This window comes from Hemiscyllium ocellatum, chromosome 2 (assembly GCF_020745735.1).
Source record: "Hemiscyllium ocellatum isolate sHemOce1 chromosome 2, sHemOce1.pat.X.cur, whole genome shotgun sequence".
Taxonomy (NCBI): Eukaryota; Metazoa; Chordata; class Chondrichthyes; order Orectolobiformes; family Hemiscylliidae; genus Hemiscyllium; species Hemiscyllium ocellatum.
This window is the reverse complement of record NC_083402.1, coordinates 65,490,457-65,506,910: the sequence shown is the minus strand read 5'-3', so window position 1 is coordinate 65,506,910 and position 16,454 is coordinate 65,490,457. Positions and strand designations below refer to the sequence as shown.

Below are 16,454 nucleotides of genomic sequence, written 5' to 3'. Positions count from 1 at the left end.
TTTAGTGCCGTTTTTTTGCGGTGTGTGTGGTCCTGCTCTGTCCTATGGTGATGGCCTGTTCTATGGTCCGGGTCCATTCCTGATTGATAGCTTTTAAAATTAACGATTTTTGGCGCGCAATTTCTTGTCTGTATTTGTGGAGTCTGTTGTGAGCATTTGTAATCATTACCTGGATCATCCTGAGTCCGTTCTGTCTGGCTGTGTCCCTGGCTTGTGCGTTGTTGACTGTTCACTTCTATTGACAAAACCCTAGCCAGAGAAACAATATCCAACCTGCTGGACATACACAACAGACAACAGGACACTGAACCTATTAACAAAGACGGCATACTTAAACTACTGGACCTATGCCTCACAACACACTTCACATTCAACAACTACATATATGAACAAATCAACGGAACACCCATGGGCTCACCGATCTCCGGACTCAAAGCAGAAGCAGTAATGCAAAGGTTAGAAAAAACAGTTCTAACGCAATTACAACCCAAATTCTGGGTCAGATACGTGGACGACACCTTTGTAATCATTAAAAACACAGAAATAGAGAACACACACTGGATCATCAACGCCACACTCACAGGAATCCGATTCACGAGAGAGGAAGAAAAGGACAACCAGCTCCCATTCCTAGACGTGATGGTACGAAGAACACCGAACGGAGAATTCACAATGAAGGTATACAGGAAAGCCACACACACAGACCAAGTCTTGAACTATGAAAGCAACCACCCCAACACACACAAACGAAGTTGCATCAGGACGTTATTTAAAAGGGCCACAACACACTGCAGCACACCTGAACTACAAAAAGAGGAAGAAGAGCATCTCCAAAGTGGTAAGACACTGGGCCCAGATGGCCTTTTGAGTGAGTTTTATAAGGAATTGATGAATATGTTTACTGGGCCAATACAAGGTATTCACCAAGAACGGATACCCACGCAATTTCATCAACAGATGCCTTAAGGAAAGACAACGAAACGAGGACATGCCACAACCCAAAGGACTGGCCACACTCCCATACATCAGGAGCATTTCTGAACTGACAGCCAGACTGCTGCGACCACTAGGACTCATAACAGCACACAAACCAACAGTCACCCTCAGACAACAACTCACCAGGACAAAGGACCCGATACCCAGCATGAGCAAAACCAACGTAGTGTACAAAATCCCATGCAAGGACTGCACAAAACACTACATAGGACAAACAGGAAGACAGCTAACAACCCGCATTCATGAACACCAACTAGCCACGAAACGACACGACCAGCTATCCCTAGTAGCCATACAATCAGATGACAAACAACACGAATTCGATTGGGACAACACCACTATTATAGGGCAGGCCAAACAGAGAACAGCCAGGGAATTCCTAGAGGCATGGCACTCATCCACAAATTCTATCAACAGACACATCGACCTAGACCCTATATACCGGCCACTGCAGCGGACAGCAACTGACAACCGGAAGCAGCAGATTCAAACCAGTATAAATGCCGGAGGAATCAGCACAGAAGCGCTTCACAGGAGGCTCCCAAGCACTGAAAATGTCACCTAGAAAGGGGACGAAACGTTTGCAACAAAAACTCCCAGCTCGGCGAACAGAACCACAACAATATGGGCTGTTTGTGATACTCAAAGCTTTAGTACATATTAAGAGGTAAGGTATTCAGAATGCTTACTGTTCTCCAGCACACTTTCTTAAATTTCTGACGGGTGCGCTTTCTATATTGATTGTGCTTGGAACGCGTCGTACTATTATAGGAGGAGACTTTAATCACCTCATGGATCCCACAGTGGCTCGGGTGCCCAGGGGTTCCCAGGGCACCGTCCCACAATCTAAACAATTGGTGGACTTATGTGTGGAGTTGGAATTGATGGATGTATGGCGATGCCTTCACCTGGCAGGTAGGGATTTTACTTTTTTTCTAATCTGCACAAGTGTTACAAAAGGATTGATTTGCTTCTTGGTCCATCGGCTTTTTTGGAATCGTTGTTATTCTGTAAAATTGGGAACATAGCCATTTCTGATCATGCAGCAGTGTATTTGGAGGTTAAGGCCAGGGACAATGGGGTAAGTTTGTGCCATTGGCACATTGGGATGCCTTTCTGCTTAAGAACAGTAAATTTATGAAATACTTTTCGTGGAAGTTTAAAGTGTTTTTGGGTATCAACTCGGACACAGTCAGTAACCCGTCTGTGCTCTGGGAGACAGCCAAGGCCTATGCAAGGGGTATAATCATCTTTTATTCAGCTAGTTGGAAACAACAGTGGGGAAAGCAGCAATGTCTGCTCAAGACCCAGCTGAAGGTAGCCAAGATCACATACTTTGATTGGCCATCTGTGATTAAATTACAGCGAATTACAGCTCTCCATGCTGCTCTGAATTCCACGCTTACTCAAACAGCGAGGAGAGAGAGAGATTCTTTTTGCAAATCAAAGGATATTTGAGTATGGGTGTAGGCCAGGTAAATACCTGGCATATTTGGCTAGAAAAAAGAGCACCCCCCACCTCCCCAATCTATCACGCCTATCAGAGAGGGCACTGGGACTCTTACTTGCGGCTCCAAAAAGATTAATATGGCTTTTAGGAAATTTTACTCCAAGCTGAATCAGTTGGAGGGCTGTGAGGACCGTTTGGTGAAAATGGAATCCTTCTTTAAGAATCTGGACCTTCCAGGTGAGACTTCAGAGCAGGGTTCCCTTGACAGAGCAGGAGACACAGGAAGCGGTAAGGCATCTCCAAAGTGGTAAGACACTGGGCCCAGATGGCCTTTTGAGTGAGTTTTATAAGGAATTGATGAATATGTTTACTGGGCCAATGCTGGACATGTACAATTATTTGTACAGTCAGGACTGCCTCCTGCCCTGTTTGAGAGAAGCTAATATTTCTCTCATCCTCAAGAGAGGGAAGGCTGTGGAGGTCTGTGCTTCATACAGGCCCATCTTGCTGCTAAACTTGGGGTAATATCCGATCTCAAATGTGAAATCTGATTCTCTTTCAAGTGATCCCAGGGAGGTTTTCTGTATTTAGGCATTTTCATTACTCCCACCTTTGACCAATTATATAAGGCTAACTGTGTGCACTTGCTCAATAAGATAAGGCAGGATCTTCAGCGTTGGGAGGTTCTTCTAATATCTTGGTTCGGCTGAATATCTCTTATTAAAATGAACATTCTTCCTCGCTTATTATATCCCATGTGAATGCTCCCTCTGATGTTGCGTGGGCAAATGTTGCGGATACCCAATGGTTGGCTTGGTTCTTTTATTTGGCATCACAGGCAGTCTCGCATTAAGCTTGCCAAACTGCAGCTTCCCCAGGGAATATGGGGGTAGACTTTCCAGATATTGAGGTATCAAATAAACCCTCTTCTATCCTTTGTGAATGATTGGACGTGTGAGGACCCGAGGTCAATTCGAGGATATCGGGGTCTCCCTGGCGAAGTGCCCCCATTAATCTGTTATGCATGGATAAGATGAGGACAGTCATGGAACCCAATTGTCATCAGTATGGTTAAAGCCTGGAGAGCGATGTGACAAAGTGAAGGCAGTTTGTCTGAAACCTCCTTTCTCACTCCTATAATAGGAATGCCAGGATTTCGGCCAGGATTGATGGACTCTGGCTTTAAGTTATGGGATCCAGGGGAATCTCTTGCCTGGGAGATTTATTTGAGGAGGAGGTTATGATGTCCTTCGATCAGTTGAGTCGCAAGTACGAATTGCCCAATAAGGACCTTTATCGTTTCTTTCAGGTTCAGGACTTTATTCAGAAAGAGCCTACAGTTCAATTGATCCTTATAGGTCTGACGTAGAGAGGAGAATGATTCAGACTACAGGCAGTTTCCCGGTTAGCACCCTTTACCATTTACTGCAAGGTGATGCCTTGAAAGATATTGAGTGGCTCCGTGGGGTCTGGGAGCATGAGTTGGGAGTGGAGATTTCATCAGAGATATGGGAGGACATTTGGGAGAAGGTGAGAAAGATTTTGATCTGCAACAGAGTGCATGCTATGCAGCTGAAGGTCCTTCACAGGGTTTATCTGGCCCCAGAGTAGCTTGTGAAATTCAAAAGGGGACCATCTCCATTCTGCCCTAAATGCAATATAGGTATAGGCACTTTTACCCATTGTGGTCATGCCACAAGCTTTTCAAGTATTGAGGCACAATAGCAAGTTCATGGAGGGGGTCCTGAGGACTGAGGTCAAGGTAGATCCACTGCATCTTCTCCTGGACCTGGCAAATTTGCCTTCCTTAGATGAACATGGGAAAAAGCTGTTAATGTTTTTACTATTGTGTAAGGAAGAACATTTTGATGAGTTGGGTCTCAGAAAGTCTTCTGAGCCTGCCGGCATGGTATACATTAGTGATGGAACACATCCCCGGATGTCCATACAAGTATGGTGCACCAGAAAAGTGAACTTTTCTACAAGATGTGGTGGCCCTTTCTGAAGCATCTAGAAACAGATCTGACAGCCATATTGACTAGGGCTTTTGTTTAGCGATGAGAGCTGGGTCTGATGAGCCGGGTGCCCTGAGAGGAAGAATCCTAAATAAATACGGGTACGCTAACTGATGCTTCTAGTGATAAGGAGCTTTGGGAGGGTTGCTCTAAGTGGGGTAATTTAATTTAAATTAATTTAGTTTGTTCAAGTACTAATTGAATAGTATGGGTAGCTTTTTTATTATTTGTTTCGTAGAGTAGTTGTTAGTTTATTGTAATTGTTATACTCTCAGATTGTTATATTTGTTGTAATTTTATAGTTCTGTAAAGAATAAAAATCTTTTCAATAAACAAAAAGAAAGATGGTAAGGAAAAGCCAGGGAACTATAGACCAGTAAGCCTGACCTCAGTGGTGGGCAAGTTGTTGAAGGGGATTCTGAGGGACAGGATGTATATGCATTTGGAAAGGCAAGGACTGTTTAGAGATAGTCAACATGGCTTTGTGCTTGGGAAATAGTGTCTCACTAACGACTGAGTTTTTTGAAGAATTGACCAAGAAGATGAAGGCAGAGAGGTGGGCATCATCTATATGGACTTCAGTAAGGCATTTGACAAATTCAACATGGTAGACTGATTAGCAAGGTTAGATCTCATGGAATACAGGGAGAACTAGCCATTTGGATACAACACTGGCTCAAAGGTAGAAGACAGAGGATGGTGATAGTGGGTTACTTTTCAAACTGGAGGCTTTTTATCATTTATATAAATTCTTTGGGTATGAACATAGGAGGTTTGCAGATGAAACCAAAATTGGTGGAATAATTGCCAGTGAACAAGGTTATGTCAGAGTATAATGGTACTTTGATCAGATGGTGGAGTTGGAGATGGAGTTTAATTTAGATAAATGTGAGATATTGCATTTTGGGAAGGCAAGTCATGGCAGGGTTCATTTTATTTAATGGTAAGGTCCTTGGGAGTGTTTCTGAACAAAGAGACTTTGGGGTGCCGGTTCATAGCTCCTTAAAAGTGGAGTCACAGGTGAACAGAGTAGTACAGAAAGCATTTGGTACACTTGCCTTCATTGTTCAGGGCATTGATTGAGTATAGGATTTGGGAGGACATGTTGTGGCTGTACAGGACATTGATTAGGCTACTTTTAAAATACTGCATTCAATTCTGGTCTCCCTCCTATAGGAAAGATGTTGTGAAACTTGAAAGAGTTCAGAAAAGATTTACAAGGATGTTTGTGGTGTTGGAGGGTTTCAAGTATAGGGAGAGATTGAATAGGCTGAGGCAATTTTCCTTGAAGTGTTGGATGCTGAGGTTTATAAAGGTTTATAAACCTTATAGAGGTTTATAAAACCATGATAGGCATAGTCTGGGTGACTAGCCATGGTCTTTTTCCCAGGGTTGTGGAGTCCAAAATTAAAGGGCATAGGTTTAGGATGTGGAGGTGCTGGTGTTGGATTGGGATGGACAAAGTTGGAAATCACACAACAACACGACAGTTGAAGTAGCAGTGCACCAAAAGCTTTTGATTTCGAATAAACCTGTTAGACTATGACCTGGTCTTGCACGACTTCTGACATAGGATTACAATGAGAGGGAAAAAGATCTAAAAGGAGCCTAAGAAGTAACTTTTTCACTCAGAGAGTGGTGTGTGTATGGAATGAGCTGCCAGAGGAAGTGGTGGAGGCTGATACAATTATAACATTTAAATTACATCTGTATGGGTTCATGAATAGGAAGGATTTAGACGAATATAGGCCAAATGCTGGCAAATGGGACTAGGATAACTTAGAATATTTGGTCTGCCTGTATGAGTTGGATCAAAGGCTCTCTGACACTAAGTCTAGTTCATTAATATCTATCAAAGGGTACAGTCCTCATATGGACCCCTCGGCAATACCACCTATATTCTTCCATCCTGCTCCCTCAGAACATGCTCACCATTATCCTATGCCTTTTCTCCCTGAGTCAAAGTTGCATCCAGCCTGCCACAATTCCTCATTCCCACAGCTATCAATGTGTATCATTTTAAATTTGTGACTCCAGGATAGCCCACATGAAAATCTGCACCATCAATGTGACTGTGAATACTATTCAGAATCTTTAGTAGTCAGATGGTAATATGTAAAATAATGCATATCACTGGTCGAAAAAGATGTACAGCTATTAAAAAAAAATTAAAGGGAAAGCCACACAAATAATAGGTGACAGTTGTTGTATGTTTTTAAAGGCATTCATTAGTTGTCTTCTATTGACTGACTCTGGTTGGTAGATTGAGGAGGATAAGTTATAACGAAAGCTAACACCGTCTTTGGTTAATGGTTATGTATGAACTTATAAGTAAGGATCATAGAAAGTAGGACTTGAGAGCAGAATTTCTGAATGGTTCACTTCTGTTTCCATCACCTCAAATACTGAGGTTAACTTTAGTGTTCTGCTATAGCAATAGCTGAGATCAGCTAATTTAAAGCATTGATCCAATGGCTTTCTTGATCCAATGGCTTTCTTAGTCGAGATAGCCTAATGTCACAGCAGAGGGGATCTGTTTAGCTGCTTTTACATTGAAGGCTATAATCTCAAAAGATAAATATTTTGTTTTTGCATACAGTTGTTTTACACAACATAGTTCTGTATATGATCATTGAATAGAATCATAGAATCCCTGCACTGTGGAAAGAGGTCGTTCATCCCATCAAGTCCACACCGACCTCCAAAGAGCAACCCATCCAGACCCACCCGAGCCTCGTAACCCCACAATTAGCAGGGTCAATCCACCTAACCTGCACATCTTTGTGGGATGAAATCAGAGCACCCAGCGGAAACCCAGGAAACAGAGGAAATGTACAAACTTCACATAGACAGTCACCCAAGGCTGGAATCAAACCCAGGTCCCTGCCGCTGAAGAGCAGTGCTAATGTCTGATCTCATATACAGGTTCAGATTTAATATAAAGAAAAAAGTATTTGTTTAAGCAATAGCAGCAGAGATTTATAGCATTAATGCAAGAGTAATAGTGACTTTAGAGCAAAACAACTTGAGGGCTTCGTCTGTTGGCAAACAGCATTTCAAGAAAAATCAAAATGATATCACAGGAAGAGGTGTATGGTTGGTGTACCCATGTAAGTTTCTTTAATAATTGAGATTTAGTAAGGTTTACAACAATAGTAAGGTAGTAATAAAATTGACCGATTATGTAATAATTAACACTTAATAAAAGATAGCAGGATATGTTACACTATATGGGGGCTGATGATTGCCACTTCCAGTGTGGCAGTTGCATCTATAGATTGTGTCTGCTATTTGAGCAATTTCAGCTCAGAGTCATGAAACTGAAACAGAACTACAGACTCTGATGCATCAGGGAGGTTCCAGAAAGCAGTCACTCCATTGGAATTGGATAATCAGATTTGACACAAAAGTAGATATGGGAGGGTTACACTGTGGGTGAGGCAGATATGAGGTTTGAGAAACAAGTGGAGGAGTCTCAGCCCTTACAGTTGTTCAACATGTTCAAGATTCCTGCTGTATGTATGGATGACAACAGGAATTGCAAGGCAGATGAGTGAACTCAGTGTGGCACAGGTAGCCTTTTGAAGAAAAAACATTCAGTCAGACGATTGTACTCTAGTTTCTCACACACACATAATGCTCTAATTCTCTGAAGGGCCTCTAACCCCTACTTCTCTTCTCATTAATCCTAGCACTCTGGAACAACGTTCTCTCACATCATACATTCAAATCTGTACTATCGTCACTCCTAATTGGCTTACCTCGGTCCTGGAACACAGGTCACAACCCCTTTTTTCACCGGTAACCAAACCAAAGGGATAAATGTCCCTACCTTTTATATGCTGCAGCTAGTTCATTTGCCGGTGAGGTACGGTCTCCAGACACGCAACTCAATTCAAAGGATTAGCCATCTTGGTGGGACTTCCAAAAATTGTTGAGGAAAAGCATTCAGTCAGATGATAGTATTCTAGATTCTCTCACACACAGTGCCTTTATTACTTGCAATGCAAGGGACTCAACCTTAAAGGGACAACAGACACTCTTGGCTGGAGAGTCTGTCTTTCAACAGTTATAATTGTATTTTATACACAAATCCACGTCAATCATGTATCTGTTCCTTCTTATTAACCAATTACATATTGATTGTCAAGCTTTGGTAGCATAATCGACTTATCACATTAAGCATGGAGTATGTGGCACATTGCACTAGATCATTTACCTCAAACTTTGCAACACCAGTTGAATGTGATTCCTGTTTTCTTGCTGAATTAGGACATATTCCAGTTAGCTAGCTTAGCTTGTGCACGTGCTTAGCTAAGAGAAAGTAAGGACTGCAACTGCTGGAGATTAGAGTAAAGAGCGTGATGTTGGAAAAGCACAGCAGGTCAGGCAGCATCCAAGGAGCAGGAGAATTGATATTTTGAGCATAAGCCCTTCATCAGGAATGAGGCCTCATTCCTGGTGAAGGGCTTATGTCCGAAATGTCGATTCTCCTGCTCCTCGGATGCTGCCTGACCTGCTGTGCTTTTCCAGCAACACCCTCTCAACTATCTGCTTGGCTACATGTTTCTTTGCTTAAGTGGAATCAGGTCTGATTAACCGTACCTGGCCTATGTGTCTAACTGCACTTTTACTGTCCCCAGTTTCAAATAGCTTAGGTGACCTACTTTTATGTTCTGGCTCTGTTTTTGAATCCTTCTACAAGCCATTCAAGTGAGAATGTAAGTAGAGATGCAGTCTAATCTAGACTCTGCTCTGCTATTGAAAGCATTCCAGAAAGTTGTGCTGCCTGCTTTGTACTGCTTGCTCAGGGCCGGAAAGGAACTTGTAGTTACAGACAGAGGATTCACTTGTTCAAATGGGTATCAACAAAATAGGAGTACGGAAGAGGTTCTGCTTAGATAAACATAGGGAAGAATTTAAAAACAATTACCATCTAACAAATCCCAGGACCAAGTGACTTGAATCTTAGTAACTTGTACTGTGAACAGTTGTGAACAGCTCTTGTATCACGTGTTGGTTCTAATTACAGTTCCTGTCATCTTGCTATGGGAAGGACAATATTAAATTGGAGAGGGTTCAGAACATATTTACCAGATTATTGCTGGAACTGGAGGGTTTGAGCTATAAAGAGAGGCTGAATAATCTGGGACTTTTTTCACTGGAGCATAGGAGATTGAGGGGTGACCTTATAGAAGTTTATATCATGAGGAGCATAGGTAAGGTGAATAGTAAAAGTCTTTTCCCTATGGTAGGGGAGTTCAATGCTAGAATGCATATTTTTAAGGTAAGAGGAGAAAGATTTAAAAGAGACCTGAGGGCAATGTTTTCAAACAGAGGGTGGTTCATGTGTGGAATGTACTGCCAAAGGAAGTCATAGGTGCAGATATAGTTACAACATTTAAAAGACATTGGATAGGTTCGTGAATAGGAAAATTTAGGGGGATATGGGCCAATGCAGGCAAGTGAGACTTGTTTAATTTGGGAAACTTGGTTGGCATGGACTAATTGGACTGATAAGGCTGTTTCCATTATGTATGACTTTTTTTTGTTAATCGTCAGGATTGATTCTGCACTTGGTTTGTTGCTCTTGGGTGAAGCTGCCAAAATGAACATGGCTTGTTTGAAGGTCTTGACAGAGCTGGGCACAACTCTTGTATCACGTGTTGGTTCTAATAACATAAAACAGGTAAAGATAAAGCTATATGGTGTTCAATGCAAAATATTATGGATTATCTTTCTCAGAATGAATTTGCTTTTGATTTAATGTGTGAACAGTTATTTTACCTAACCTTTCTTCTGTGTAAGTTACAATTAAAATCTTTAGGAGTACAATAGGTTTTCAATGTAAGTACAGGCAGAGGAAGGCAGAAGAGTGACAATGGAAATAAACAAATGAAAATCTTTCTGGATAGATTTATAGGGGATGATGGAGATTCCACATTCCCTTTGAAAGCCATTTCCATGAGGAGTCTCCTTATATTGGCAATTCTCATAACCTGGACATTGGAAGTGATTTGATATGTAGATTTGATTGGCTGAACTAGTTGGCTTACAAAGTGATCCAGCTGGAACAGGGTCACACAATCTCAAAGTAGAACTTAAAGAAATAAGTTCAGTTTTGATAAAGGTAGATAACAGAGACAATTGAAACTGCCAAAGCAAACTCAAGGTGGTGGTGTGAGAGCGTAAGGGGGAATTGCACTAGTCCACACAATAAGTGAGAAACCAGCTTATGCCATTTTAACAAAGGATAGAGGATATTAACTCTGGTATAGCCCTCATTTCCAATCCATTACATCAAATGAACTAAGATTTTATCACTCTTACTTGGGAATTGGTTTTGAAAGTAATTACAAAAGATGGCTGGATTACAAAATGTATTATTGAACCCCTTGTCCTCAGGTAATCATCTTCAATCATCAAGGATCATTCAAAAATAAATTCCAATTTCTCTTAAATGTATTGTAGAATCATAGACTGATAAAGCACAAAATCAAACTATTTAGCCAATCTGCCCATGACAGCTCTTTGGCACAGCAGTCAAAATTTACCCACTCACCTTCTCTTTTCATAACACTCTAACTTGATTTCCCTTCAAATATTTATTCAATTGACTTTTGAATGTTGGTATTCATTTTGTTTCAATCAGATAATTAACAATTCATTCCATAGTAAAATGTTTCGGACATTGCTTTTTTGGTTCTTTGTGAATTACATTAAATCTGTGTTCTCTGGTTAGTGACTCTTACAGTCATAGAGATGTACAGCACAGAAACAGACCTTTCGTTTCAACTCATCCCCGTAATCATATAGTCTAGTCCCATTTGCCAGCACTTGGCCCCTAACCCTCTAAACTCTTCCTGTTCATATACTCATCCAGATGCCTTTTAAATGCTGCAATTGTACCAGCTACCACTTCCCTCCTCTGACAGCATGTTCCATACATGCACAACCCAGTGTGTGAAAAAGTTTCCCATTAGGTCCCTTTTATACCAAAAAAGAGAAAATGCTGGAAAACCTCAGCAAGTCTGGCAGCATCTGTAAGGAGAGAAAAGAGCTGACATTTCAAGTCTAACTGACCCTTTGTCAAAGCTAAAAGAAAAGGAGAAATAGGGAGGTTTTTATACTCGGCTGAGAGAAGGTGAGTCATGGCTCCAGAAGCAAAGGTAGCAATAAAGAGGTGACAATGACAGTGCATAGAGAGATTATAGGGCGATTAGGAGCTGTGAATGACCAAGGCTGAAGCCAGTGCTATGTGACAAAATATGTGGGGGATCAGTGAAGCAGAGACAAAATGGAAAACAGGGAGAAGGGTAGCAAAGAGGGCAGAGGAGAGGAAAAAGGGGATGAGAGAGTGTGGAGCGAGAGAAAGAGAGACAATCAAGAAATAAGAGGTACAGAACAGTGAAATAAATATATGTAAAAAAGGATAAATAAAATAAAAGGATCTAGATTAGAGTAGATTACTTACAGTGTGGAAACAGGCCCTTCGGCCCAACAAGTCCACACCGACCCGCTGAAGCGCAACCCACCCATACCCTACATGGAGCAGAATGAAAACAGAGGGATCGAGAAGGGATATTCATCTGAAGTTGTTGAATTCAGTGTTGAGACCAGCAGGCAGTAATGTGCCAAGTCGGAAGATGAGATGCTGTTCCTCCAGTTTGCGTTGAGCTTCACTGGAACATTGCAGCAGGCCAAGGACAGACATGTGGGCATGGGAGCAGGATTGTGTGTTGAAGTGGCAAGCTACAGGAAGATCTGGGACCTGATTGCGTACAGACCAAAGGTGCTCAGCAAAGTGATCACTCAATCAGTGTTTAGTCTCTCCAGTATAGAGGAGACCACATTGAGAGCAATGAATGCATTAGACCAAATTGAAAGAGGTACAAGTGAAATGCTGTTTAATCGGAAATGAGTGTTTGGGGCCTTGGATGGTGAACATTAAAGAGGTAAAGGGGCAGGTGTTGCGCCTTCTGCGATTGCATGAGAAGGTGCCGTGTGTGATGGGAGAGGTGTTAGGGGTGATGGAAGAGTGGACTAGGTTGTCCCGGAGGGAACAATCTCTGCGGAATACAGACAGGGGGAGGGGAGGGAAGGTGTGTTTAGTGGTGTCGTCGTGTTGGAGTTGGCGAAAATGGCAGAGGATTATTATTTGCATGTGAAGGCTGGTGGGGTGAAAGGTGAGAACAAGAGGGACTCTATCCTTGTTCTGGGAAGGGAGGGAAGGGATGAGGGCTGTGGCGCAGGAGATGGACCGCAAGCTGTCGAGAGCCCTATCAACAACTGTAGGTGGGAAGCCACGGTTGAAGAAGAAGGAGCACATATTAAGAGCACCACTTTGGAAAGTGGCCTCATCGGAACATATGCAGCGGAGGCGAAGGAGCTGAGAGAAAGGGATAGAGTCCTAACAGGACATAGGGTGAGAAGATCTGTTGTCCAGATAGCTGTGGGAGTCAGTGGATAGACTATTGCCAGAAATAGAGATAGAAAGGTCAAGGAAAAGAAGGCAAGTGTCGGAGATGGACCAGGTGAAGGAGATGGAGGGATGGAAACTAGAAGCGACTGGGAACTAGAGCTCGACATGATGCTGAGCTCTTCTTCCATCGCCTTCGTGCTCACTTCTTTGGGCAAGAGTCTTCCCCCCGCTCCACAGATCCTTCGCATCCCTCCAACATTCCACCTCCAATTGGACGCCCCTGCCAGGACAATTTCCTGCCCTCGACTTTTCATAGACAATTGTTGATGGGACATTGACCGCCTTAATTTCTCTGCCCCTCTTACCCATTCCAACCTCTCTCCATCTGAACTTTCTGCCCTTTGCTCCCTTAGATCCAACCCCAACCTTGTCATCAGCAGGTTTGGGTTGCTGTTGTTGTCTGGCGTGCTGACCTCTACCTCTCCTACCTCCCCCTGGAGCATGACCACACCACCGAGCATCAAGCCATTGTCTCCAACACCGTGACTGACCTCATTTCTTCCAGGTGCCTCCCCCCCCCCCCCCCACAGCTTCCAACTTCATAGTCTCCCAACCCTGGACAGCTCATTTCTACCTACTCCTCAAAATCCAAAGAAGGACTGTCCCGGTAGGCCCATTGTGTCAGCGTGCTCCTGCCCCACTGAACTTATTTCCTCCTACCTTGACTCCATCCTTACTCCTCTGGTTCACTCCCTCCCCTCCTACATCCGGGATTCCTCTGATGCCCTCTATGCAATCAGGTCTTGGACTTTCCCATAGCTTGCCACTTCAACACAATCTTGCTCCCATGCCCACATGTCTGTCCTTGGCCTGCTGCAATGTTCCAGTGAAGCTCAACGCATCTCATCTTCCGACTTGGCACGTTACAGCCTGCCGGTCTCAACAGTGAATTCAACAACTTCAGATGATTATCCCTTCTCAACCCCTCTGTTTTCATTCTGCGCAGTAATTTTATTTTTTTTACTTTTTTTTATATATATTTCTTTCACTGTCCTGTACCTCTTATTTCTTGATTGTCTTTCTTTCTCTCGCTCCCCACTCTCTCAACACCTTTTTCCTCTCCTCTTCCTTCTTTGTTACCCTTCTTCCTGTTTTCCATTTTGCCTCTGCTTCACCGATCCCCCACATATTTTGTCCTATAGCACTGACTTCAGCCTTGGTCATTCACAGCTCCTAATCTCCCTATAATCTCTCTATGCACTGTCATCATCACCTCTTTGTTGCTACCTTTGCTTCTGGAGCCATGACTCACCTTCTCTCAGCCTAGTATAAATACCTCTCTATTTCTCCTTTGTTTTAATAGCTTTGACAACGGATCAGTTAGACTCGAAATGTCAGCTCTTTTCTCTCCTTACAGATGCTGCCAGACTTGCTGAGATTTTCCAGCATTTTCTCTTTTTTGGTTTCAGATTCTAGCATCTGCAGTAATTTGCTTTTTTTTAGGTCCCTTTTATATTTTTCCCCTCTCACCCTATTCCCTCTAGTTCTGGACTCCCCATCCCAGGGAAAAGATTTTCTCTATTTATCCTACCCATGCCCCTCATGATTTTATAAACCTCTATAAGGTCACCCCTCAGCCTCCAATGCTCCAGGCAAAACAGCCCCAGCCTATTCAACCTCTCCCTATAGCTCAAATCCTCCAACCCTGGCAACATCCTTGTAAATCTTTTCTGAGCCCTTTCAAGTTTCACAACAGCCTTTCAATAGTAAGGAGACCTGAATTGCACTCAATATTTCAAAAGTGGCCTAACCAATGTTCTAAATAGCTGCGACATGATCTCCCAACTCCTATACTCAGACCAGTGAAGGAAAGCATACCAAACATCTTCTTCACTATCCTATCTACCTGTGACTCTACTTTCAAGGAACTATAAAGTCCAAGGTCTCTTTGTTCAGCAATACTCCCTAGGACCTTACTATTAAGTGTATAAATTCTGCTAAGATTTGCTTTCCTAAAGTGCAGCACCTCACATTTATCTAAATTAAACTTCATCTGCCACTCCTTGCCCATTGGCCCATTTGATCAAGATCCTGTTGTACTCCAAGGTAACCTTCTTTGCTCTCCACTACACTTCCAATTTTGGCATCATCTGCAACTTCCTCACTATACCTCCTATGTTCACATGAAAATCATTTATATAAATGACAAAAAGTCAAGGACCCAGCACCGATCCTTGTAGCACTGCGCATGGTCACAGGCCTCCTCTGTCACTGAAACCCGTTTCTCTTTATTTCCTCTGTCAAAAAACTTTATGATTTTGAACATCATTATGAAATCTCCTTTAAATTTTCTCTGCCTTCTCAATCTGTCTGCATAATTTAAATTGTTCTTACATGAAACCATACTAATAAATCTTTTAACCCCCACAAAGGCCTTGATATACTTTTAAATTGTGGTGCTCAGAATGCAAATTTCTAGCTGAGCCCTAATGATTGTTGAATAAAAGTTAACACTCTTCAATAACTTCTTAGCAAATCTACTAAATTCATTGATTAATAAAACCAAAGATTGTTCTTGCTTTATTTACAACTTTCTCAACTTGAACTGCCTCCACATTTGTATACATCCTCAGATCCCCCCAGACCCTTCAGTTCAACCAGTCCATGCCGACCATGTTCCAAAACTAAACTACTCCCACCTGTCTGCACTTGGCCCATATCACTCTAACCTTTCCTACTCATGAATTTATCAAAATGTCTTTTAAACCTTGTAATTGTACCTGCATCCACTACTTCCTCTGGCATTTCATAACTACTTTGTGTAAAAAAGATTCCCTCACGTCCTTTTTAAATCTTTCTCCTCTCACCTTAAAAATACCCCCTAGTTTTGAACTATCCCACCTTAGGGAAAAGACTTTTGCTATTTGCATTATCTATGCCCCTCTTGATTTGATAAACTTCAAAATGTCACCCCTTAACCTCCTACACACCAGTGAACAAAGTTCCAACGTATCCAGCCTATTTTTATAACTCAAATCCTCCATTCCTGGCAACATCCTGGTAAATCTTTTCTGAACCTTCTTACCTGAATCCCAGATGTAGAATGAGCCAAATGTCATTGCTGTATTAATGGCTGATGTTTTGTGCATTATACATTTACAACAAAAATGTTGGGTATTCTCACTAGGTTAGGCAGCATCTGTGAAGAGAAACAAGAGTTAATATTTCAGATCAATGACCCAATCACATTTCAAAAATTGTCAAAGCAATTGTCCTAATATCAATCCACTGAATTCTTCTCTCCAGTCAGAAAAACATCCTTTAACTGCCTGTTATTATTTCCAGTCCTTTAGCCAAGTCCATTGTCCTCTAATTCCATGGGTTCTTAATTTGTTGACATGCGTTTCATGCAGTAATTTGTAAAAATTCATTTGAAAGAACATATCGGCAACATTAAGTGGATTACCCTCATTAATACTCTCCATTACTTCACCAAAGGACTTCAAGTTAGTTGATGACAATCTTCGTTTAACAGAAGTGTAAACTTTCTTTTATTAGCCCATGCCTTCCC

At 42.2% G+C, this 16,454-nt stretch overlaps 1 protein-coding gene across 2 annotated transcripts in view; it reads left to right on the top strand.

Moving 5' to 3' along the window:
- tmem232 (transmembrane protein 232) overlaps window positions 1-16,454 on the top strand; it is a 134,044-nt gene that overhangs the window by 68,393 nt on the left and 49,197 nt on the right. For both annotated transcript variants that reach the window (XM_060844391.1, XM_060844383.1), the window contains exon 9: window positions 10,024-10,150. In XM_060844391.1, the coding sequence (XP_060700374.1) occupies window positions 10,024-10,150 (127 nt within the window). The remainder of the gene's footprint in view (window positions 1-10,023; window positions 10,151-16,454) is intronic.